A 26,361-nucleotide genomic window follows, 5' to 3' on the forward strand; every position below is an offset into this window, starting at 1 on the left:
CAAAAATTCAAGTTAATTTAGTAGAAAGATTATTATTCTGTGTAAATAAATAGCTAATTGTTTACTTAGCAGCTTGTGATTAGGTAAAATATCTCAAAATGCACATAGAAAATCTGTTATTCGATGCGTATTTTGTAGTTCGGCTTGGCATCACTGTCCCAGAGGGGCGACTTGATGCATTTAGGTCGACAATTTTTGACAACAGTTGCATCTTGTCAGCAGCGGTGACGTTTTCGTAAACGGAGAGGCAGAAAAGATCACGCACCCACCGGACCGCAGTCGCACAGTCGGGAATCGGATCAGGAATCGTGCCCGTCGGAACGTATACTAGGTCGCAGAAAAAGTTTGTGTGGAAGTAGTGATAACAATCCGAACCTCCTCCCAGCAATGGGTTGCTTCTGATAGTGGCGGAAGCAACAAAGCCATTGGGAGCAATACGGGTGCCTAGGACAACAGGTACCATGTCGACGACCAAAGAAGTGCATTCGTCGAGTCTGCCGGCGAGGCTGGTCCTATCGCTGGTGCATTTACTATACAGCTTGTTTCTGCAGCTACTGCTGGGTTTCGGCTGGGTCCGACGGAGGCTGAGTGCCAGCCAGAGGAGGCTTTTGCTTCACAACGAGGAGCCGGAATGTTCCGGTGAGGATCTGCGCTTCGAGAACGATGTCATCGAATATGATGTACGGAGCCTGGATAAGATTCCTTCGCATTTGGTGGTGATGCTGGGTCCGGAGGAACCGGAATATCGGCAACTGGCCAGGTTTATCTTTTGGTCCATGGCCGCCGGCGTGGGACACGTTAGCTTCTACGATCATCGGGGTGAGTGTTGATTAGCAATTTGAGAATAGTTTTGTTTAGTGTCGTTCTCTCTTATCTCGTCTTTTGACTTCTTTCCTCTATCACGTGTGCATGTGTTATGACTGGAACTGGTTGGTCTGGGTCATCATAAGCGATATGTGACCAAAATACACCATTCATAGGAGTTTAGTGCTGTCTCTAGGCTATTTAAACAAAATTAAAAATATTTTGAAATTTATGCGCCTGGTACGTTGCAAAGTGCAAGCTTTGATCTTACCGTCAAAAGGGGTAGCATTGACAACAATTTTTGTTTTTAATTTTTTTATGTGCTACAAGAAAATAGATCGCAAGAATAGTGCAAAATTTCTATTGTGGATTTAGCACCAAATTGGTGTCGGAAATAACTTCATTGACTTCCGCTGCCTTTCTTATGCGTTAAACATAACTTTGGAAGTAGTGCGCTGTATAGCAAATCTGATGCTCTATTCAGCGCACTACTTCCGACGCTATGTTTAACGCACAGTAAAAGCAGCGGAAGTCAATGAAGTTACTTCCGACACCAATTTGGTGCTAAATACACAATAATAGACTCCGCCATGTGGGTGGCCGATCTCCATTTACGTTATCGAAATTCTGTTGGCACAAGCCAACATCGTCGATTGAGCTCAGTATATCGAGATCCAGTTGTGAAATACAAATCGCAGATATCTGTTGATGAAAACCTGCAGCTTCCTTCCTTTGGGAGGCATTCCTTTAGGATTCTGGCTGGGTGACTTCCAAAGGGGGTTCAGTTTGAACTACGGAAGAACCAAAGCCTGATTAAATTGCGGTTCAGTCTATGCGAACTACGCAGTTGAGCTTTAGGATCTGGCGAAATTGGGGTACAGGCTTTCCAAATGTACAGCCTTCTCGCAACAGCCCGCGCAAGGCTGAATCGACACTCTCTTATGTGTGCAGACCATCTCTCGTTACCGTGTGCAACACCACCAGTGAGAAATGTATCGCCAACAGCACGCACACGTATGAGAGAAAGATGTATTGAAACAGCCGCTGCTTCGGCTACTTGTCTGACAGTTGCATACTCGAGTCGTATCGAGCCGAGTGGGAAACGTCGCGAGTATTGTTAGCCGCATGGCGATGACAATCTTCGGCTAACCAAGCCGGCAGTCGCATAAAGGCTGTCATAGGCTGTCACGGGAGCGCATGGCTTAACGCTAAAAGTTATTCACAAAATATGTGCTCAATAAATATTTTTTTACAAACATGATATGCCTTTCACAAGATGCCCCAGGGGCGGAAAGAAGTTTGTGCCAGCGTTTTTCAAAATTGTAATATGGCTAAAATATACCACTGATGTGAGATTAAACTATCTTTTAAGTTGAAAACATGGCAGTGCATTTCACATGCCAATAAAAAATAATGCTATGCAAAATACTCTACTAGAACAAGACTTACAAGTAAATATTCTCTATTTGAAAAAATACATAATACTTTAAATACGTCGAAAATTTTGAGCGTGGGATATACCACGATACTCGACACGTTCAACAGAAGTAAAATGCTCGGGCCGAGCGCAGCGATTTTCGTCACTTCGTGTACAGCCAACGAGAGACGGTTTGGGTGAGAGCCGAGGTTGTCATCGGCGAACGAACGCACAGCGAAAGCAGACGATGTGAGCAGTTCCCGACAGTGATGTTGTACGTCGCATGAGTTTTATTATGTGGGCTGTCATGAACCATGCATTCACAAGGCTGTCATGGGAATAAGAGTGCGACAGCCATCAAAATGCTATCATGATGCGGTACTTTTGGGAAGCCTGTTGGGGTATTTGGAAATTTAGAATTCGGTAACAATGGTACCGTGACATCACCTAATTCGAATCACTTTTTCTCGGTTCCCAATTCCGTTCACACCATGGTAGAAGATAGTTCTCCCAAGGTCTCTCCTATGAGTTTCATCTGAAATTCATAAAGGTTCCTTGTGGGATCTCTCCTGCAGTCCGGGAATGTTCCAGGAATTCTTTCCGCAATTCCTCAAAGAGTTGCAAATAATGCAGATTCCTCTAAAAATTTCTTCTGTTATTTGCTTTAGAAGTTTTTTTTTTTAGAGATTCCTCCTTTTGGAGTGTCTTCAGAAGTTGTTTTTTTAATCCCCAGTAGTAATTTTGTAAGAAACGTATACGAGCATTCTATATGAAACTCCTGGATTAATTCCAAGGGGAACGTCATTTCGGTTGTTGACCGAAAAACTCAACATTTATTAGCTGCTTTTTCGTGTACCGCGTCTTTCCGCTGTTCGGTTAGGAACGGTAAGCGATGGTCAACTGCCTGCGAATTTTCCGGTCAACTGACGAAGCGACACTGCCCTTGAGTAATTCCATGACAATTCCTGAAGGAATTCCATTATAATTTCCAGAATTATTTCCATCACGAACTTCTGAGAAATTTCTGGGTTGAACCTCCTGAGGAATTTTAGAAAAATCTGTAGAAATTTCAGAAGGAATTTCTGAATTTGTTTCTGGATGATCCCCGAAACGAGTTGCTGGAGAAATCTGGAAGGATTTCCTGGAGCGATTCCGAAATGAGTTTTGAGCGGAAACCTCAAGGGAGTTCCTGAAGGAATCCCGGAAGAAACTCTTGAGGAAGCTCAGAAGGAGTCTGTGGCAAGTATGGGTTTCTGAAGAAAAGCCGGAAGGAGTTTTAACAGGAACCCAGGAAGGAACTCCTGGATTAGCTTCTAAAGAATTTCTTGGGGAAATCCCGCTAAAATTGGAAGAATCCTTGAACGAATTCTTGGAGAATTCTCAGGAGGAACTCCATGAAAAATCTCCGATGGAATTCTTGGAGGAATTGCTGACAATATCTCAGAGTAAAGTTTTGAAACACACTTGGAAAGAACTTCTTAACGAATCCCGGAAGAAATCACAGATGAAATTCCTGGAGGGAACCCAGAAACGAGCTTCTAGTGTAATCTCAGAATAAAATCCTGGAGAAATCCTAGAAAAAAATCATAATAGGAACTCTGGAAGGCACTGCTGGAAGAATTCTAGAAGAATCTCCTGGAGGAATACCCGGAATAGATAATGGAGGATGCCTAAAAGAAGTTCCATGAGGAATTTTGGAATGTTTTTTTGGAGACATCCCAGAAGGAACTCCTAGAGAAATCATAGAAAGATCGCTTACAGGAATATAGGAAGAAATCCTAAAAATAACTCTTGGAGGAATCCCAGAAGAAACTCCAGGATAAATCTTAAAAATATTTCCTGGAGAACTTTTAGAAGGAATTCCCGGTGAGATTCTGAAAGAATCCTGTTAATCACAGAAAAAATCCTGGAGAAATCTCAGAAAAAAACTACAAGGGTATAACCCTATGGGTTGTACGAAAGGGTGACGTAGGACCACGATGATTTGGATTCAATAGTGTGATGATTCTTGTAGAAGGGATATTAAGTATATCCTAGAACTGTATAATTTCCTTACGAAAGAGGTTTGTTGATGCAAATTACTCTTTCATGTTCCTTACTCCTTCCATAAGTATTTCAAACAATTTTGCTATGACCGTAAATTTCGCAAGACTGCTGCCAAGTCCTCAACCAGTTTACCATTTAGTCCTTTTCAGGACTACCGATAAAGATTTCTGCTCGGCGCTTTCGTACTAGTAGGTTTCAAAATGTTGGAATTTACGTGTTTTCACTTTCTCGGAGAATTCGGTAATTGTTTAAATTGGATTTCACGAAACCGAAATCTGGTCAACTTTCAGAAGGGATTTGTTCGACGATGGTGCTGTCTCCGATGTCAAAATTTAAATTCACGCGGGACCGGGTTAGCTCTGATGAAGTAAATAATTATTCCCAGTTGATGTCCATGATAAGTCCAAGGGACCGTGGGCCTCCACCGCACATAACTATAAACGCGATACTAGCACGGTTCTTCAAGAAGGGCCTGAAGAACCGCGTTCGGCGAGAAGGGCACGTTGGTTGGTGAAAAGGCAGAAGAATAAGAAGAAGAAGTTAGAAACCGATCGGCGAGAGGAAAGCCATGACCATCAATTTTCCAAGACTGATGCCAAGTTCCCTACCAATTAACCATTCAGTTCTTTTCAGAACTACCGATAGAGAATTCACTCAAGAGTTAATCATTAATTTCCGCACGGCGACTTCGTAGTAGTTGGTTTCGAAATGTCGACATTAACTTTCTAGGAGAATTCGGTAATAACTCTTGCAGAAAATTCAGAATTGTAGCCCTCACAAGAACTGTTTAAATTTGATTTCGCGAAACCAAAGTGTGATCAACTTGCAGAAGATATTAAATTTTGTTCGACGATGGTGCTGGCTGCGATGTCGAAATTTCAATTAACGCGGAACCGGGTTTGCTCCGATGAAGTAAATAATTATTCCCAGTTGCTGTCTTACCCATTCGCTACCGCACTGAGAAAATGCGAATGAACCACCATCGCCACCTGCTCGGTTGCCGGCGGTGTGTCTACCACGCCCAGCGGCGCTTTTGCAGTTGTTTGTTTCAAAACATCGGCACTTGCTAGGAAAATTCGGTATTAACTCTTGTGGAAAATTGGATTTCTAGCCCTTAGAAGGACTGTTTAAATTTGATTTCGCAAAATCAAATCTGCTTGAAATCTTGGAGATCACTTGCTTCAACGATGGTGGAAGTGCAAATAACGCGCGATGATTAAAATTTCACCGCCGCCGCTACTGCTCGGTTTGAGCGATGCGTCCGTCCGCCCGCCCGACCGACCATCTTCCGCGCTCGACAGTGTGGTGAAGAATGGGCAAGCGAAACGCAAAAGCGCTTTCGCCGACCCCACCGAACTCGATGAGGCACAGAAGAATACTGAGCGAAAACGAGAAGAAGATTTTAATTTATACTCCACGAGCGCTCCGCTGATGCGTTCTCGTCGAGGCATCGAAGAAGACTGATGGAAGATGAGAAGAAGCAGTTAGCTTATATACGCCGCAAAAATTTGGATTCCCTTCTCGCACGTGATTGGCTAGACGAGAGAGGGGTAAAAATCAGTGATGCCATGCAGATTTACCTGCAATCAAAGAGATGTAGCACAAGTTAATAGTTATTTAATATTAAACATTATTAAACTATTGCTAATAAGTAGACTGCTCATTATCTATAAATTATCTTTGACAAACTATGTTTCATACGATTTTCTTGAAGGGTTATTGGAAAAATCAGTGTAAATTAATCAAATTATTGCTATGGAAAATTATATTGAAATTTGGCAACACTGGTCAACGATTTTCATTCTTCAATCCTAAATGTTCTTTGAGTTGAATAAAATTGATGATTTTTAATGCTCTTTATATAATTTAACTTATTTTAATTATTTGGCAGATTCGATATTAAATCTATGATAGATGCGAGAAAGCGCGATTTAATTTCCACACGACGCCTTCGTACAAGTTGATTTTGAAATGTCGGAACTTTCCAGGAAAATTCGTTAACAACTCTTGCAGAAAATTCAGAATTGTAGCCCTTACAAGGACTGTTTAAATTTGATTTCACGAAACCATAATGGAAGGAATTTGTTCATCGTAGATGCTGGCTCCGATGTCGAAATTTCAACTCACGCGGAACCGGGTTAGCTCCGATGAAGTAAATAATTATTCCCAGTTGCTGTCTTACCCATCCGCTACCGCACCGGGAAAATGCGAATGAGCCACCATCGCCACCAGCTCAGTTGCCGGCGGTGCGTCTACCGCGCCCAGCGGCGCTTTTGCAGTGGTTTGTTTCAAAATGTCGGCACTTGTTGAAAATTCGGTATTAACTCCTGTGGAAAATTCGATTTCTAGCCCTTAGAAGGACTGTTTAAATTTGATTTCGCAAAATCAAATCTGCTTTGAATCTTGGAGATCACTTGCTTCGACGATGGTGCTGGCTCCGATGCTGGAAGAGCAAATGACGCACGCTCCGATGATGAAAATTTGATTTCACCGCCGCCGCTACTGCTCGGTTGGCAGCGTCCGTCCGTCTGCCACGCTCGGCAGCCTGGTGAAGAATGGGCAAGCGAAACGCAAAAGCGCTCTCGCCAACCCTCCGCAGTTCCGCACTCGACGACGCACGGAAGAACACTGAGCGAAAAGGAGAAGAAGATTTTAATTTATACTCCACGGGCGCTCCGCTGATGCGCTCTCGTCGAAGCATCGAAGAAGACTGATGGAAGATGAGATTTGATTTTTGATTAAATATATTCTTTATTTCATATAATTTTACATTTTAGTACATTTTACATTTTAAGTGATTCTGTTACAAACATTTCAGCTTTAGCCTTCTTGTTTATGTATGTGTTACATTGTTTTTGGTTTTGATTTTGATGTTATTCTTTTTGCTACTCAGCAAGTGTTGCGTTTTGATTTTCTTAAAACTACTTACATACTACTCCTACTACTACTTCCCTACCCTAATTCTGTTGAAACAGCGAACTTATCATAACATGTTCAGATTGCAAAGCTTTGTCTCTGAATTTTAGGAATATTGAGCTTATTTTGACGTAAACTACGTCTAAGGGGAAGGTACGGTACTGTACCACGGCACCGGGTGCAAAATGAAAATCTAAAATTTTGCGACCGTCACGAAATTGCATCAGATTTCAAACGCTAATAACTCAAAAAGTAATCGATGGATTTTCCGGATTATAGCTCGAATCGATGGGAAAACTGCACAACAATTTTCTACAATACACAAAAGTTACTATTTTCAATTCTAAACTATTGAAAATTTGGAAATAGTGAACCCATGTTTTAATTTTATCCAGCCAATCACGTGCGAGCACAAGTTTGAGGAAGAAACGGGCAGTATAAAAGATTACTGCTTCTTCTCATCTTCCATCAGTCCTCTTCGACTACTCGATGGGAATGCATCGGCAGAGCGCTGCCGGTCTGAGTTAGTATTTTCCGAGCGTCGACCGCGGTAGAGCGGGAGAGAGCATTTTCGCTCTCCCATTCTGCTTCACACTGCCGAGCGCGTTGGACGTGCCGTCGGCAACCAAGCAGCACCGGCGGTGGTGGCTCAATCGCGTGTTCCCAGTGCGGTAGCGGATGCGCCCGGCAGCAACGGAATGGAAATTTCAACATCGGATCCAACACCTTCGCCGGAGGCAAATATCCCTCCTGAAAGTGGATTATATTTTGGTGTGGCGAAATCAAATTTAAACAGCCCTTGTGAGGGCTAAAATTTTAAATTTCTGCATAAGAGTTCATTCAGAATTATCCTAGAAAGCAAACACGTAAGTGCCGACATATTAAAACCAACTACAGCGAAAGCGCTGCCGTGCGCGGTAGACGCACCAACAGCAACCTAGTAGCAGCGGCGATGGTGGCTCATGCACATTTCCACAGTGCGGTAGCGGATAGGCATGACACAGCAACTGGGAATTTTCATCGGAAATAATTTAACCGCTTGATGTCGAATCAGTTCTAAATTCAATGTACTGTGTATAAACTTATGCGCGCATCAAATAGAAATTTGCCCAACTTAGAAAAATTTGCTGGTTTACTGGAAAATGAAAATTGTTAACCAGCGTTGCCAAATTTCCATAAGAATTTTCGAATTTCAACAAATTTTATAATATTGGTTAATCCTAAGTCTACTGTTCAGGAAAAGGCTAATAATTATCATTTTAAATTATTTTGAATATTCTGCAAAAATAAATGATTACAGATAAATTTGTATGGCATCATTGATTTCGACTCCCCTCGTATCTAACCAATCACGTTCAAGAGGGGAAACCATACCTTTGTGCAGCATAAAAGCAAACTGCTTCTTCTCATCTTCGTTCATTATTCTTTTACCCATCGATGCAGAAGCATCGTCGGGCGGAAAGCGGAGCTCAGTTTGCTTTGGTCGCCGAGTCGAACGGTTGTCCCGCACACCGGACAGTAGGCCCGGTTTCATCGACAGTGGCTCATTTGAAATCTCCCAGTGCGGCTGCGGATGGGTACGGCAGCACGCGGAAAAATTTTCATCAACGGATCCAGCGCCATCAGCGAAGGAAGAAATCCTCAAGAGTAAACAGATTTGGTTTTGCGAAATCAAATTTAAACAGCCCTTGTGAGGGCTACAATTTTAAATTTCTGCATAAGAGTTCATTCAGAATTATCCTAGAAAGTGAAAACAAGTAAGTGCTGACATATTAAAACCAACTTCAGCGAAACCGCTGACGAGTGCGGTAGACGCGCCGGCGATGGTGGCTCATTCGCATTTCCCCAGAGCGGTAGCGGATAGGCATGACACAGCAACTTGGAATTTTCATCGGAGAGATTTTAACCGCTTGACCCATCGACGCAGAAGCATAGCCGGGAAGCGGAGTTCAGTTTGCTAACGCCGGGTCATCGGCGGTGGCTCATTCGAAATCTCCCAGTGCGGTTGCGGATGGGTACAGCAGCACACGGAAAAATTTTCATCATCGGATGCAGCACCATCATCGAAGAAAGAAATCCCTCCTTACTGTTGAACAAGATTTGGTTTTGCGAAATCAAATTTAAACAGCCCTTCTCAGGGCTACAATTCTGAATTTTCTGCTAGAGTTAAAACCGAATTCTCGCGGCAAACGCACCGCCAGAAACGTAGCAGTAACGGGGTGGCCCATTCGCATTCTCTCATAGCGAGCGGTTGGTCATGTCAACTTGGAAGAATCTTCTTCTTCGGAGCTAACCCGGGCGGCAAAAGATTAAAATTAAATGGGAATTTATTAGAAAACTGAGTGAAATTTCTTCTACAATTTGCTGGTTTGCCTAAAAATGAAAATTGTTAACCAGTGTTGACAAATTTGAATAAGATCTCAGAAATTACAAAATTACAAAATATTCAATATCTGTAATTACCAGTAATTTTTGCCGAAAATTCTTAAAATGTGTATTACATGCAATCATTTACTAAATATTTTAATATTCGGTAATATTAAGCCTACCCGTCTGGAAAAGGCTAATAATAAATATTGAAGATCAATTTAGGTTAGGTATGCATTTTTCCCAAAATTTCAATAATTTGCTAATGGAAATCAGAAATGAGTTACGTTTAAGAATGTAATCGCTCATAAAACAACAAAGAGGAGGAAGAATAGAAATCACCGAGTGAAGACAACCATGGTATACACCTACCGAGCTGTCCGCCAAAAGTTCTACAAACTTAAAGTAGCTTCCGATCTAGCCAAACCACAAACCTCGAAGTTGGTCTAAACAAATTGTATGATTTGTTCGACAAAACAGCAAACAGAAGTCCGTTATCAATCATAATAAACTGTTTTACGTAGTTTACGTCATTCGGTTGTGTCTTGCACACACCCCTCTGATTTTTGAGTTGTGCCCCTATTGCAGGAAACCGACGATAAAAGGCCTACACAATGTATGCTGGCAAAATTCAAATCGGCGGAGTGATGTGTTGATTAAAGTTGTTGCCTATGTGATCCATTTCACTGAACGCATTCATAAGATGTTAATTAGTTAAACCTTCCGTAACTCGCGCGGTTGGCCATCACTTGAGGGTTGAGTATTATCTTATTTTGAAGATAAATGTTCAACCGTTGTTTGAAAGAATTTTCGTCGAAAGGAAAGAATGATTATAATATTGAAAGGCGTTAAGCCATAGCTTCCCAAACATCATATTGCGATCGCAACAATCATTAAAATAACTAAAATTGCCGCTATGAAATGAACAGATGGAGCCACCTTAGCCATGTGTATTTGACACAACTCAATTGCTGTTAACGAAATTTTAGATAATTTTGATTGCAGTTTCATGAAATATTCTAGATTCAACAATACGTTGTATAGTTACGCGAACAACAATTAGAGGCCGGCTATACTGTTGCTAAGTTTTCAGTCTGTCGCTTTTAATTATCCGATTCATAACTCTGGAGGAATAATTTTCACTGGTCCTGAAAAGGACCTTTTAAATAACAGGAGATTTCGGCAAGACAATTGAAAATTATCCGCACTGAATGCTGGAAGCCATCGAAAACTGCCATCGCTTACTGCCGTGGATGAGATTCCTGGTTCTATCAGCTAAATAGCCGAGAGTCATCGCAGGATTGGTGCGCAGCTGCGGAGGTGACATCCATTCCCTTTGACTGATTCAACGAAAATGACGGAAGAAAACAGAGGTCACTGCTTTTATTCCCCTTGATTAGTAGATTAGGCTCCTCCCATTTGGCTGGCTTTCCAGTTTATTTCGTTTGCATGACCCGCCCCGAATGCTCCAGACGCATCAAGCAACTAACCAACCGAGAAATGAGCAAATTTTCATTGAACGGATTGGATAATTTCGATTCACCACCAGCGGGTAACCAAACGATCAACTTTTAAGCGCAAACCGACATTCGGTTCTTCAGATTTGTGCTCTAGAAAATTCTAGGTGTGGCTTCGTCATATATTCACCTTCGAACATTTTCGAAAAATGTTTAAACTTAATTTTAATTAAATAATGTTTCACGCAAAATAGTTCGGATAGAATAATGCGTTGTTAAATTCCGGGTGGAACCACTAGGCCATTAGTGACCGGCTTCATCATTATTGCTGGGCCACCAAGTATTCAATCTTTCACTTCTCAATTGCACCACACTTTTCTCGTTCGATGGAATGAAATTAGCTGATTCACAAACTCTTAAGGAATAATTAACGGTGGTCCTGAACAAGACCGTTTGATTAATTGACGATTTTAGGAACGAAATGGCATGAATTCACCATGTCACGCAATGCGTGTTGGTTTTCTCCGTGCTGAATGATAAACGCCACCGAAAACTGGACCGCCGTGGATTACAATAATGACCAGTTTCACTATTGCTGGCAACGATGCTCTGTCTTTTGCTTTTTGGTTGCACTACATCTCGATCGATGTTGGAAATTATCCAATTAACTCTTGAGGAATCATTTTCGATGGTCCTGAAAAGGACCGGTTTGAATAATGGACGATTTTGATGCATTCACCATGGCATGCAATGCATGTTGGTTTTCGCTGCGGAGTGCGGAGAATGCTGGACGCCGTCGAAAATTGGCCCACCACCGCTGCCATGGATGCGATTCCAAGTGCTATCATCAGCACGATATCCGAGAGTAGTCGCTGGGTTGTTGTGCTGCTGCCTTGCTGGAGGTGACATCCACCTCCAACCTCCTTGACTGATCCAACGAAAATGACGAAAGAAAACAGAGAACACTGCTTTTATGCCCCTAGATTGGCAGATGAAGCTCCTCCCATTCGGCTGGCTTTTCAGTTAATTTCGTTTGCATGACCCGCCCCTTATGCTCCAGACGCATCAAACGATTAATCAACCGAGAAATGAGAAAATTTCAATTGAACGGATAATGTAACCAAAATATTAGATGATTTAGATCATTTTAATATGAAAAATGTTAGAATTGAAAAACTTTTCACGCAAAATGGTCCGTATATGATAATGCGTTGCCAAAGTCCGGGTGGAACAATTAGGCGTCATAATTGTTGCTGACTGAGTCACCAAGCATTCAATAATTCACTTTTCGGTTATACTACACTTTTCCCGTTCGTTGGAATGAAATTATCCGATTCACAGCTCTCGAAAAATCATTTTCGATGGTCCTTAAAAGGACCATTTGGATAATGAATAATTCTAGGAAGAAACTTAAATGAATTCACTATGCCACTATGCGTGTTTGTTTTCTCCGCACTAAATGCTGAACGCCGTCGAAAACTGGCCCCCCCGCTTGCTGCCGTAGATGCGATTAATGACCGGCTTCACTCTTGCTGAGAAACGATGCTCTGTCCTTGCTTTGCACTACACCTTTCTCGATCGAGGGTGGAAACTTATCCAATTAACTCTTGAGAAATCATTTTCGATGGTCCTGAAAAGGACCGTTTGAATAATGGACGATTTTGATGAATTTACAATGCCACGCAATTCGTGTTGGTTTTCTCCGCGCTCAACGCTAGACGCAATCGAAAACTGGCCCGCCGCTTGCTGTTGTGAATGAGATTCCTGGTGCTATCAGTACGATAGCCAAGTGTCGTCGCTGAGTCGATGTGCCGCTGCCCAGCTCGAGGTGTCACCTCGACGGTGGTCGAAATGGAACTGACGATCAGCTCTCGCATGATCGCATTCCTTCCTGCATCGTAGTTGCCCCCACGATGCGCACCAATCAGAGAGCGTTGGTATACTGAACGAGAAAATTTGTCCGCTACCCATATTTATAGATTTCAGCGATTTCAATGTCTTACTTTAAAACAACTTTTCAACTATTTATCAATGATTTTCAGGTTCACCGAATATTACAAATTGAACGCGGGAGTTTCATCTCTCGGATAACGGGATTTGTTTATCATTTCGTTCAGTGGGAAAGCTACTGTGAGCGTTTAAAATCTTTCACTCAAACGTAACGCTCTTGGTTTCATAAATTTTGAAATGACACCGGGTATAGAAAACAGAGACGTAGTCCTACGTCAAAACTCCTTGAGAAAACGGTGCAGGAACTCCTGGAGAGGTCCTCGAAAGTACTTCTGCGGGAATCTCAAAAAAGCTCCCGAAAGAAATTCCGAGAGAACTAACAGAAAAAATACTGGGAGACCCCATGCATTACTTCTATGAGTTTGTTATAAAAATCCAACAGGACTTTCTTACGGAATGCGTTCAGCCGTTTCTTCCAATAGTCATGTCAATAGTTCTCGCTAGAGTTATTTCTTTTTTGGGAATCCAAAACAAGGTTTTGTAGACATTCCGAAAGGAGGAATCTCAGAAGAAGCTCCTGTGCAGATCCTAGTGAATCAAACAGTAGTGGTGATAATCCTTGTAGGTAAAAAGAAAAAAAAAAGTTTCCTTTGAAACCAAAACTCGGTTCAAACCGCTTAACTTTGGGAAAGTTTTCGGTTCAAGATCATTTGAAAATTAATTCAAATGTGCGCTCTGCGATGAAACGAAACAGAGTGATAATAGTCCAACCTATAGTGCTGTAGTACAATGCATTAGATTAGGGTAGGGTGGTAGGGATATACCAATGGACTACCCTGATGTAGAGCTCTTCGTTACCACAGTTGCTTGCAACACGAAAAGCTATTTTGATAAAGGTTGTCCAGTAACGAAAGAAAAAAAAAAACGAAGTTTGGTCAATGTTTTTTTTTAGGATCGGGCATATAATTCTCGATCATATAATTGGGCATATAATTCGCAAACTTTGCGTTTCAGGAATCCCCGCTCAAACAACTGGAATCTCTTTATTGATTTGACTGCGGCTATGAATAACTCACCATCCATTGATGCTTCGTGTAATTTAGATGATGCCGTTGATACAACTACGACCTTCATCATGGAAGCTCCTGAAGAAACTTGCCCTCTACGGTCTGTAAAGACTACAAGGGGAACCTTTTGGTGGAACTCTAATCTGGCAATACTCATGAAACAATGTAGAAACACTTGGAACAGACGGCTGGTTCGGAGGCTTTCAGGTCGGCTCGCAAGGCCTACCAGAAAGCTCTCCGATCTGCTGAACGATCCGGCTGAAAAAGTCTTTTGTACAAATGTTTCCAGTCTGAGTGAAGACAGTCGGTTGAACAAAATCCTTTCAAAACCTATGGATTTCCAAGTGAACGAACTTCGTTTGCCAAATGGTGATTTCACTTCCTATGATGAGGAAGTTTTGGAATGTTTATTCAGTCCACATTTCCCTGGATGTGTGGATATAACATCTCCGAATGAACCTGATGCCTTTTCTTATAGTTATGATTCTTTAGCTTCAGCTCGGAGTATCATAACTATAGAATCGATTGAGTGGGCACTTAATACATAGCTTCAAATCCCCTGGAGCTGATGAGATATATCCTATTTTACTTCAGAGGGGATTCGTTTATTTCAAATATGTTTTGAAAAAAAAACTACTTGTTTGCAGTTTTGCTACAGGGTATATTCCCAAATCCTGGCGGAATATTATGTAATGTAAAGTTTATTCTGATAGTGGATCGTGTGTCGTATGAAGAAGCCAAGAGTTTCAGAGCTATGCAGAAAAATACCGTTAGGTCGAACCTAAAATCTCTTTGCTTAGAATCTACCATTTGTGTGCGAATTATATCAATTCATCTAATTATTTGTTTCTACTCTGGTAAATTTTTGAAACAACAAATTTTCTAATTGAACATGGCAGCAGTTGTCGATTTTCATTTCAACAATTTGCTCTTATTGATTCTATTACATGATTTTGTAGAATCAACAATATTCATGTATTAAGGTCACCATTTTAAAATCTTAGATAAACAGTAAACATTTTATGTTTTCTTTTGAGCGTAAAAAAGGACTTGTCGAAAAACTAGAGATGAAGCAAAGTGAAATTATCCAGTTTAGCTGTGGCTTTGTTTTTTTTGCTAGGTAAGTTCATAATTTCTGTATCTCATTCTGCATTGTAATTTTACTTAGATGTATTCCTTCATTTTAGCTAATTGATATTGAAGAAGTGGAAAAGTATTCTTATTGACGAGAAGAAATAAACTGGCTAAGAGAAGACAAAGGTAACTATTAACATGATTGATTAGAGTGTTTGATTAACTGATTTGTTCATTTATCGCAGAATCTAGCAGAATCTGTTCGGATTGAACGTTAACCACGATGAGAGGCAATAGCTGCTGAGATTCGTTTTAGAATACCGCGCCACAAACCACAGACCGGAACCAAATATCATATAGTGATATACATTTTCACTTGAACTCAACTTAGGTGTAATTTGATGTACATAATGAATGAATTTGTTTAAAAAGTTATGTTTGGGTTCTACTCATATGTATGTAAACAAAACAATTAATAAAACCGCTTTTTACATCAATGGACTAGCATTGTTGAAACAACAAATAACATTTTTCATTTTAATATGGCTCCTTTTACATATTATTTCAATACACTGTATTTGTAGCTTTCAAAAATCTTATTTTTGTTTCTAAAAAATCTGCTTTGTTTTTGACAGATCCATGTTTTTAGGCATTTTTAGAAACAACAATTTCCATTGTCGGAATCAAATTTCAATTTTTAATTGAATCAACAAAAATTACTGGTAAGCCCTGAGTCTACAAAATTTTTTGTTGAATCTATGCAGAATTCTTTTGACTTCAAAATATATTTTTCTGTTTGAACCCTTTTCTTCTGAAATGCTTAGAACGCATTGTGGATCATCACATCCGTGATGTTCATCTGGCCAACGTGCCTCTTCATGTGAACCAACATGCATACCAATCTGATAAGTCCACGGTGATTTTTTTTACACAAGGTTGTTTACGATATCGAGAAGGCATTCGCTCAAAAGCAATCCTGCTTAGGTGTTTTCTTAGATATTGAGGGTTCCTTTGACAACATGCCTTGGCAGCCGCACGGAGCTTGGCACGGAGTCAAGGTATATCTCCTTGATTTTTAATTGGATTCACCAAACGCCCAAAAATCGACGTCTCTTCTCGACACTAGCGAACACACGTCTAGCAGCGATTAGGTAATTGAGTGTTTGTGGGTGCCCCCAAGGGGGAGTCTTTATCATTTTTGTGGAATCTCGTAACAGATACGTGAGGCAACTCAATAATAGCGGTTTTCCTACTTCTGGTTTTGCTGACGACTACCTAACATTGTTAGTTGGTATGCACATTGTCGTGTCCAGACGGACACGGTGGCAATCCAGTTCAACCGATTCTGCCGGCTGAAATCCTTTATTACGAGGAAGGATGCAAATTATGCAACCTACTCGTGCAAAATACTTTACAAGACTGACGTTTTATTTCATCATGATCGTTTGCTTTGTTTTTCCGATGGCGCATCACCGCTGCTAAAGCTATATGCCCTGTTTCTCGCTTTCTCTGTATCCCTCTCAATCCCTACATTCTCCTTCTGTCCTACTCTGCTATTGCTTTAAAAATTCAAATTTTTATAAAACTTAAACTTCTCTTTTAACTTCTTTCTAAATATTCACCCGATTTACGTAACCTCAAATGTTAACTTAACTGTGTGTTAACTGTTAACCTATTTAGTTGATAATTCTATTCGTTTAAAAACGTTATCGATCATTTATCATAATCCTTTTCACTTGTAACCAAGAAGCATCATATATTTCATCTTAATATTTCTCCAGCCTTTACCAATTCACCTGCATTATGCAAGTTTTCTATTTGCGATTTGAATTCAAGCTTAAACCTTTCATTAACATCCTTCTTCATAATTCTTTATCATCATCCATTATAGTCTTTCATCATAATCCTTTATCATAATCCTTCATCGTCTTCCTTCATCATCATACTCCATCATCAACCTTCACCATCACACATCATCATAATCATACATCATAATCTTTCAATACCCTCTTTCATCATAATCTTTCATCAGCATCATTCTTCATTATCATCCTTCAACATAATCCTTCATCATCCTTCATTATTATTCTTCATCGTCGTCCCTCGTAATCATCTTTCATCATTATCCATCACTACAACTCTTCATCGTCATCATTCATCATCAACTTTCATCATCATCCTTCATCATCAACCTTTACCATCATCCTTAATTATCATCGTCCTTCATCATTATCCTTCATCTTCATCCTTTAACATCATCCTTCATCATCATCCTTCATCATCAACTTTCAACGTCATCCTTCATCACCATCCTTCATCATCATCCTTCATCACCATCGTTCATCATCAAACTTCGTTGTCATCCTTCATCATCAACCTTTATCATTATCCTCAATATTCATCCTTTACCATCTTCCTTTATCATAAACCTTCATCATCTGCCTTCATCATTAACCTTTATCATTATCCTTCATCATTATCCTTAAACTTCATCCTCTACCATAATCCTTCACCATCAACCTTTATCGTCATCCTTCATCGTCAATCTTCACCATTATCCTTCATCGTTATGCTCCATCTTCATCCCTCATCATCATTCTTCATCGTCATCCTTCATCGTCAACCTTCACCATCAGCCTTCATCATTATCCATCATTACCTTTCATCTTCATCCTTCCTCATGATCCTTCATCATCCTCCTTCAACATCAACTTTCAACGTCATCCTTCATCATCAACCTTCATCAACATCTTTCATCATTATCCTTCATCATCATCCTTCATCATCTCCTTCATCATCATCCTTCCTCATCATCCTTCATCACCATCGTTCATCATCAAACTTCGTCGTCATCCTTCATCATCAACCTTTATCATTATCCTTCATCATTATCCTAAATATTCATCCTTTACCATCATCCTTTATCATCAACCTTCATCATCATCCTTCATCATTAACCTTTATCATTATCCTTCATCATTATCCTTAATCTTCATCCTTTACTATCATCCTTCACCATCAACCTTCATCGTCATCCTTCATCATCAATCTGCACCATTATCCTTCATCGTTATGCTCCGTCTTCATCCTTCATTATCATCCTTCATCGTCATCCTTCATCGTCATCCTTCATCATCATCCTTCATTATAAACTATCAACGTCATCCTTCATCATCAACCTTCATCAATATCTTTCATCATTATCCTTCATCATCATCCTTCATCATCTTTTTCATCATCATCCTTCATCATCATCCTTCATCATCAAACTTCGTCGTCATCCTTTATCATTATCCTTCATCAGTATCCTTAATATTCATCCTTTACCATCATCCTTCATCATCAACCTACCGAGATGAACTAGCCATGGGCTAAAAATCTCGTTCAAACAGATAAAACAAACAAAAAAAATCATCAACCTTCATCGTCATCCTTCATCATCAACCATCATCATTATCCTTCATCATTATGCTCCATCTTCATCCTTCATCATCATCCTTCATCGTCATCCTTCATCATCATCCTTTACCATCATCCTACATCATCAACCATCATCATTAACCTTCATCATTATGCTCCATCTTCATCCTTCATCATCATCCTTCATCGTCAACCTTCACCATCATCCTTCATCATTATCCATCATTACATTTCATCTTCATCCTTCCTCATCATTCTTCATCATCAACCTTCATCACTCTCATCATTCTTCATCATCAACCTTTATCACTCTCCTCAATCATAATTCATTATCATCATCCTTCGTCATTATCCTTCATCGTCATCTTTCATCATCAACCTTCATCATCATGCTTCATCATTATCCTTCATCATTATCATTCATCTTCATACTTCATCATCATCCTTCATCATCATCCTTCATCATCAACCTTCGTCATTATCCTCCATCATCATTCATTATCATCATCCACAATCATTTTTTTTTTGTTTCGACTTACCCTCTCGCTTTTTTTTGGCTTACCATCTCGGGGGAATTCGCCATTAGCTTACCCTCTCGGGGGAATTCGCTTTTTTTATTGGCTTACCCTCTCGGGGGAATTTGCCATTAGCTTACCCTCTCGGGGGAATTCGCTTTTTTTTGGCTTACCCTCTCGGGGGAATTTGCCATTAGCTTACCCTCTCGGGGGAATTCGCTTTATTTATTGGCTTACCCTCTCGGGGGAATTTGCCATTAGCTTACCCTCTCGGGGGAATTCGCTTTTTTTTTTTGGCTTACCCTCTCGGGGGAATTTGCCAGTAGCTTACCCTCTCGGGGGATTCGCTTTTTTTATTGGCTTACCCTCTCGGGGGAATTTGCCAGTAGCTTACCCTCTCGGGGGAATTCGCTTTTTTTTATTGGCTTACCCTCTCTGGGGAATTTGCCATTAGCTTACCCTCTCGGGGGAATTCGTTTTTTTTTTCTTGGCTTACCCTCTCGGGGGAATTCGCTGTTTTCGTTTCGGTTTACCCTTTTGGGAGAGTTTAACACCACCTTACTCTCAGGAGAATGCATATTTTTATTTATTGCGGCTTATGAATTACAAATCTGAAAGCACCCTAATCACCATAGAAATTATATGCACCTAGAAATGATAAATTTCTCTTCCAATCTACGGCTTTTCTTCGACTCCGCCCGACACACTAAATGGAATCCACCCCTAAGACATACTGTATGATTTCTTTTTGGCCGAGAAAACGTCACTTCACACACAGCAGTTCAAGTGCAAAGCCTTATACGAGACACTAGGAAAAACAAAATCACTAGCCGCAGCTCAAATAATTGTCAAACGTCCAGGATATTACAAACCAGCAACCTAAATATAGCAAACATAAGTTGAGAGTTGGGTAGCCATCATTCACCCTAATTGCCAAAGCCGTGAAAACAAGTAAAGTCCCGGTAACATTACCCTGGAATATCATTTGCAGAAAAACAACCTGTGACCTCGTGCAACAGCCAATCACGTAAAAAAAACTACCGAGTTTCTAATGAACGTCAATTAACCATGACAGTTCCATCAAATATTATCTTAATTCTGATTCATTGTAAAAACAAAAACAAAATCGCCACGGCAACTTATGTCGAATTCGTTTATTTGCACCGCCTGCACCGCTTTGCCACCGGGTGTAGCAAACTTGCACCGAAACCGTTCGTTTATTCGCAGGTACTGTTCTGTTTTGACACCCGATTGGCACCGGTGCAAGAAAATGCTACACCCAGTATGAGCGCGGTGTAGCAGGTACAAAGCTAATTTTACCAATACATGCATATCGCTGAACTTGTATCGTGGTTTTGTTTTGGTACGAATGATGATTTTCTCTTCGGCATTAGGTAAACAGTTTGCTTTGATATTCGTTTATTTTGAGATGTTTTAATTTCCAAACAGCAAATCTGTGCGTTTAAAAATAATTTAAACTTGATCGATGATTATCACGTCTTTCAACTTCTGAGGAATCTTCAAAATTTATCGGTAACATGAACTTTCGAGGAGTTTATTTAACGTATATTTTTCCCATCATTATTTTTTTTTTGATTATCGCAAATATGTGGATTACTTTTAATGATTTTAATCATCAGAATTTTCTGTCGCATGTTGATCTATTAATTATGAAAAAATTAACGTAATAAAGTTTTGATAAGCCCAGAATAGAATAAAAATTTATTAATTCAAATTGGACTGAAATATTACTGAAGTAACATTTTGAATTTTGATAACATTGAAAGTCAAACAAATGTCACTAAAGGATGGTTAAAGCGTTTTTAATATGAGTTGCGTTTCAATAACGTTATGTTTTAAAAAGCATTTATTTATTGTCCTTTTTACGTTGTAGCTAAACGTTTTCTATTAAACTGCCTTTAACATTTTTTGTGTTAAATTTGTGCACGTAGATCGTTTACAATTTTATGTTAGCATCCTTTTTTATTGGGCAACGGAAATTGTTAAATTCTAAAGAGTTGCTTCTAATTGAAAAATTATGATATTACGAGAATTTGAAGAAGATAAATAATGTAGGAGTGTTAAAACATTGGATATCAATTTTCAAGTAACATTTATCATTACAAGTTTATCATGTTCAAGTGGATTACTGAAAACTTTTAAAATTGTTAAATTGGATATAGAAAGTAGAAAATAAAACTAAATAAAATTTTGTTCATCACGGAAATCATGAAAACATTGATTATGTTAATTTTTGATATCCTTTATTGTTTTCATTGACGCTCTCACGCGCTCTTACTAATACCATCATAAGCTATCAATAAATTGCACCTAAACCGTTCGTTTTTTCGGTGTCAATTGCTACACCGGTGCAGTGCACCGTCGGGAATAAACGAATTCGACATTAATCTCGACGCTTGCCTCAACGATTCATTGCGCACTGTTGTGCCGTTCAACGAAATTACAATCCTAACTACCGCATAAAACGAACCAAGCCGAACGAAACCCGCCCCGCGCCGAGTCAAAAGAAAGACGCTCCGCCGGCTCCTATCTGCTGTCACACATCTCGAAAAAAAAAAACGCTTCTCACCAAACCGCACGAGACCCGTCTGCGTTGGGTCAAAATAAAACGCTCCGCCGGCACCCATCTGCTACCACATCTCGGGAAAAACTGATTCTCTCCATCAATTCACCTGTTGGGAGCTTACCTACCGGCTGTGCCATTGTCGTGTCCAGACGGACACGGTGGCAATCCAGTTCAACCGATTCTGCCGGCTGAAATCCTTTATTACGAGGAAGGATGCAAATGATGCAACCTACTCGTGCAAAATACTTTACAAGACTGACGTTTTATTTCATCATGATCGTTTGCTTTGTTTTTCCGATGGCGCATCACCGCTGCTAAAGCTATATGCCCTGTTTCTCGCTTTCTCTGTATCCCTCTCAATCCCTACACACATCAGCACCCTTTTCGACCTGATGCAAAAACGCTCTTCAGGTAGTTGAGGGTTTGTGTCGCCAATATGGCCTTTCGATAAATCCGAGTAAAACATCTATTGTTTTCACGGAATTGTGAAACCGTAATGTCGTTCGACCTTTGCGTCTCTTTGATTCTGATCGATGTGAGATGTGACTGAACAGGTAAAGTACTTTGAAGTTATTCTTGATTCCAGGCTTTCCTGGACACCTTACATAGAGTTCAGAAGTTCAGAAGAAAGCTTATCGAACTGGTGCTGGTGTCCACTCTCGTGAGCTAAGGCTGCATCAGTCTTTCTTACTTGGTAGACACTGCATCGTTTTTCAGGCCGAAATCTTTGTTCTTAAGTACTGAGTGGAATCAGCCAGGCTGCTATTGAAGCATTTGCTTCGGCCAATTCTAGGTCGAAGTTAGTTTATCGCTTGTCGAACTTAAACCGAGGTAATGAATTCAGCAAACGCTGTTCACCTGGTATACACTTCCCCGCCATAAATATGGAATCGCATATTGCAACACTCATACTGAATATTGCCATTCTTCCATTGCTGGGAATGTAATTGCTGATGGGTTAGCTCGTCCTGGAGAATCACACGACTTCATTGGTCCTGAGTCAGCTATTCCGGCATCGACGTGATGGGTAAAGCTTCAGATTGACACCTGGGTGGCCGACCACTCAGCACAGAAAATATTGAAATAGTTTGGAGTCAAATCGTTTTTTTTTGTACTGAGCCATCCTCAACTTCGGTAGACTTCCTTCCTCTCCTTTTGCTAGATATTTTTGAACTGACCGAGAAATCATTGGTTTCTATTCTCAGGAACCCTGAAGCGCAACCACCACAAGATGCTAAATTTCGTTAGCCAACATCCCCGCGGCGAGAGCGATCAGATAGTGTGGACACCTCAGCTTAAAACCGCCAGCGGACTGCTGCCCCCGCGGAATGGCTATCGGCGGCGCGTGGTAGTCAGCTTTTTCTCTCCGGAAGATGGTAAACACACCCTGGTGCAAACCGCACAAGCAATTAGCCATCAGCTGCGCACCGGTGTCGTGGCCTCCCCAGCAGACATCACGCCGGACCTGGTGGACCAAAACCTCCGGAATCGGTTCCATCACATTCCGGATCCGGATTTGGCCGTGTACTTCGGCTCGGTGTGCTCCACCTACGGAATGCTTCCGTGGCAGATTCGACTGACGGAGTTTCTTCCTTTGGGAGAGACCCGACTGCAGGATGTGAAACCGGACCATTTTATGAACTGTCTGTACCGGTTTGCCAAGTGTGAACAGCGATTCGGGAAGTGATCCACTGCTGGAGTTCTCCATGCCACGGAGCGCCGGTAGGTACTCTGCCTCATGTTTTCCTTCGTCGATTATATGGCAGCCCAATAAAAGTAGAATTTGAAGAAGGGAAGCAATTAAGTGTGAAAAGTCAGTGAAATAATTAAAAATTAGCAATAGTTTAGTAGGAAAAAACGACGAAAAGAAACAAAAAACAAATAAGTACTAAAATGAGAAAACAAACAGGTAACTACCAAAAAATTAAAGGTTAAGAAAAGTGAAAATGAACACTATAAATTATGAAAAAAAATGTCAAAGAAAAGAAGATAACCAGTAAAATGATAAGAAAATCGCATTAGGAAGATATCACAAAAAATAATGGAGAAATAAACAATCTCAAGAATTGAAATAGCAGTTGTTCCTTAACCTCCCAATTGTCGTTTCATACTAAACTATTGCTCAATTTCAAAAATTGTTCTACTGATTGCTTTTACATTCAACGAACACTGAACGCTATCCCTTCTCCGAGTACCATTATGTCCTTCGAGTATACCGTATAAACATCCGGTTGTCTAATGTGTAAATATTGCGTCTGTTTCTGAGGAACGGAACGAAGATGCATTCCCCTCTCCCAATTTTGAATATATAAGGTAATCCACTAGTGAGAATTCATTTAAGACATTAGGGTACACTTTTTGTCGAAATATGCATTTGCCAGAGGAATGCAAGTAAAAGTCAGGAACTATCATCATCCATCGTCGTAGATATTAATTGTAAGAAACGGGAATGGAACCAGTTACACGTGGGCGGATAATATTACATCATTTCCGGGTAATTGATTGTGTATAGCTAAATAAAGTTAATGTGAATGAGATAGTAAACCACCTAATGGCTTAACATCAGATTATGATGACATTCCTGCCGAAAAAAGTGATCGACTTGACCGCCCGTAATTGCATATCAGTAACAAAATTCTGGGGAACATATTTGGGAGTAATATCTGGTAGAACCCTGATAGGAATCTCAGCTGGAAGCTCGACTTGAGAATCACAGAAGAAATCCCGGGATGAATTACTGCGGAACTCCCGGGAGAAATCCAAGAAGAATCTTTTAAGGAATACCAGCAGGAATCCCGGTACGTACACTCCCGATCAAAAGTTTGGGGTCACCCCCTTCAAAACATGTCTTTTTTTAGGCCTATATCTCCGCCAATTTGCGTTCGCTCCGTAACGTGGGTAGATCATCTTGGAATGGTGCGTTACCACAATAAATTTTGATCTTGCAATTTCCTAACAAATGTAGCTGAAATGAACTAACACTCGGTTTGTTGTTGTTCTGAATACGAATGCTCATGTTTATTGCATTAGGAGTATTTATATGTGATGTTAACAATAGCTGATTGTTTATGTTCAAAAGGTTATTGACTCATATTGTTGATCAACATTCTGAATAATTCTGTATCAGTTGAGGTACTACTACTACCTTAGCTATCATCATCAGTAACAATCATTTTGGAATTAGCACTCGGCGGCATTCACTTACTTCATTCCCATCCAGCCTACACTGAACTAAATAGTTGTACTCAATAGTAGCCAGGCTCCTGCAGAATTCCAGGATCAAGATTTGATGTAGTTTTTTTTTCTGTGTTTACTGAAAATGAGTATTTTGTTTCGGGAGGATTCAAGTAAGTTTATCAAATGATGCAGGAATTATCGTAAGGTATATATCCGTTGAGGGCCCATATAGCCGAGGCGGTAAACGCACGGGTATTCAGCATGACCATGCTGAGGGTGACGGGTTCGATTCCCGGTCGGTCCAGGATCTTTTCGTAAAGGAAATTTCCTTGACTTCCTTGGGCATAGAGTATCTTCGTGCCTGCCACACGATATACACATGCAAAATGGTCATTGGCAGAGGAAGCTCTCAGTTAAAAACTGTGAAGTGTTCATAGAACACTAAGCTGAGAAGCAGGCTTTGTCCCAGTGAGGACGTTACGCCAAGAAGAGGAGAGAGAGAGGATATCCGTTGCAAGCGTATCAGAAATTGAAAGATGTTAATACCGAATGAAAGATGTTAATACCGTTCTATTCCAGATTTTCGGAGACAGCTGTCTCAACACATCCAAATAATACTTTGTGCGCCTGAACGTATACCAAACGTATCCTTTGAAGATTACCCTTCCACTAACAACACCCACATTCCTGTGACACCTAGGCCTGATAGATCGTAGAGCTGTCTACATCTTTCATAGGTGTCCAAAACTAACCATCCTTTCCCATTCCCCAGCAGTCGCAAGAACGTGGCCAGGACAGTTCTCGACCATTGGAGGATTACGTCAGTCTTGTCTAAGAGTCAGAGATTAGTCCCAAATCTTTGTGCTTTGGTTCGGACGGGAAGGAGGCAACCCTCATAACAGCGGTCTAGGAATGTACCACCTACGAATTTTTGCGACTCGCTTTATGTTAATGCTACTAATATCTTCGCCAATTTGCGTTAGATTTTGATACAACCTGGAGTTTGGGGTGGCCGAGACACATTGCAGTGTATTGAAACTCCAGGTGTAAACGAATAACAAATTAAAACGTAACTTTATTAACATAAAAGATTACATGACTATAACGCGACACGTACACGGTAGGACGACTACAATACTTCTAATCCTAATTAACTACTTTGTGCATCAACCGAAAGGCAGACTCATCGCCTTCGGTGAGCGAGCAGTATAGAGAGAGAATGCTGAGCTGATCAGTGGTTCCCAACAGATTTCAAATCCCTAGGTCTCATTCGAAAGATAACTTTAACCCTTTATAAGGCAGTGGCAACTATATTGCCACCTACTGTTTGTATTTTTTTCTGTTTTAAAACAATTTATTTCGAACTTTTTTCTTGGTTTACGCAAAATTGGGACTACTAACAACGCCTGGTATTTTTTTGGTACTAAACAAAGCTTTAACAACAATTTAGGAGCCATTTGTAGTCTCAAAAATGGCTTATTTTAACCGCGTCAAGAAAATTAGCTCAAACTTATTGTAAAATTATAAGTTTGGTAAATATTTTAAGAAATAATCAAATTCTGGG

General features: G+C 40.4%; 1 protein-coding gene across 1 annotated transcript; it reads left to right on the forward strand.

The window, feature by feature from the left end:
• The first annotated feature begins 222 nt into the window (after positions 1-222).
• LOC109412985 (dehydrodolichyl diphosphate synthase complex subunit nus1) lies at positions 223-24,167 on the forward strand. Its single transcript, XM_029880428.2, has 2 exons — positions 223-819; positions 22,826-24,167. The coding sequence occupies exons 1-2, from the start codon at positions 462-464 to the stop codon at positions 23,305-23,307; spliced, it is 840 nt and encodes a 279-aa protein (XP_029736288.2). The 5' UTR covers positions 223-461; the 3' UTR covers positions 23,308-24,167.
• Positions 24,168-26,361: the final 2,194 nt, after the last annotated feature.

Source organism: Aedes albopictus, chromosome 1 (genome assembly GCF_035046485.1).
Source record: "Aedes albopictus strain Foshan chromosome 1, AalbF5, whole genome shotgun sequence".
Classification (NCBI taxonomy): domain Eukaryota; kingdom Metazoa; phylum Arthropoda; class Insecta; order Diptera; family Culicidae; genus Aedes; species Aedes albopictus.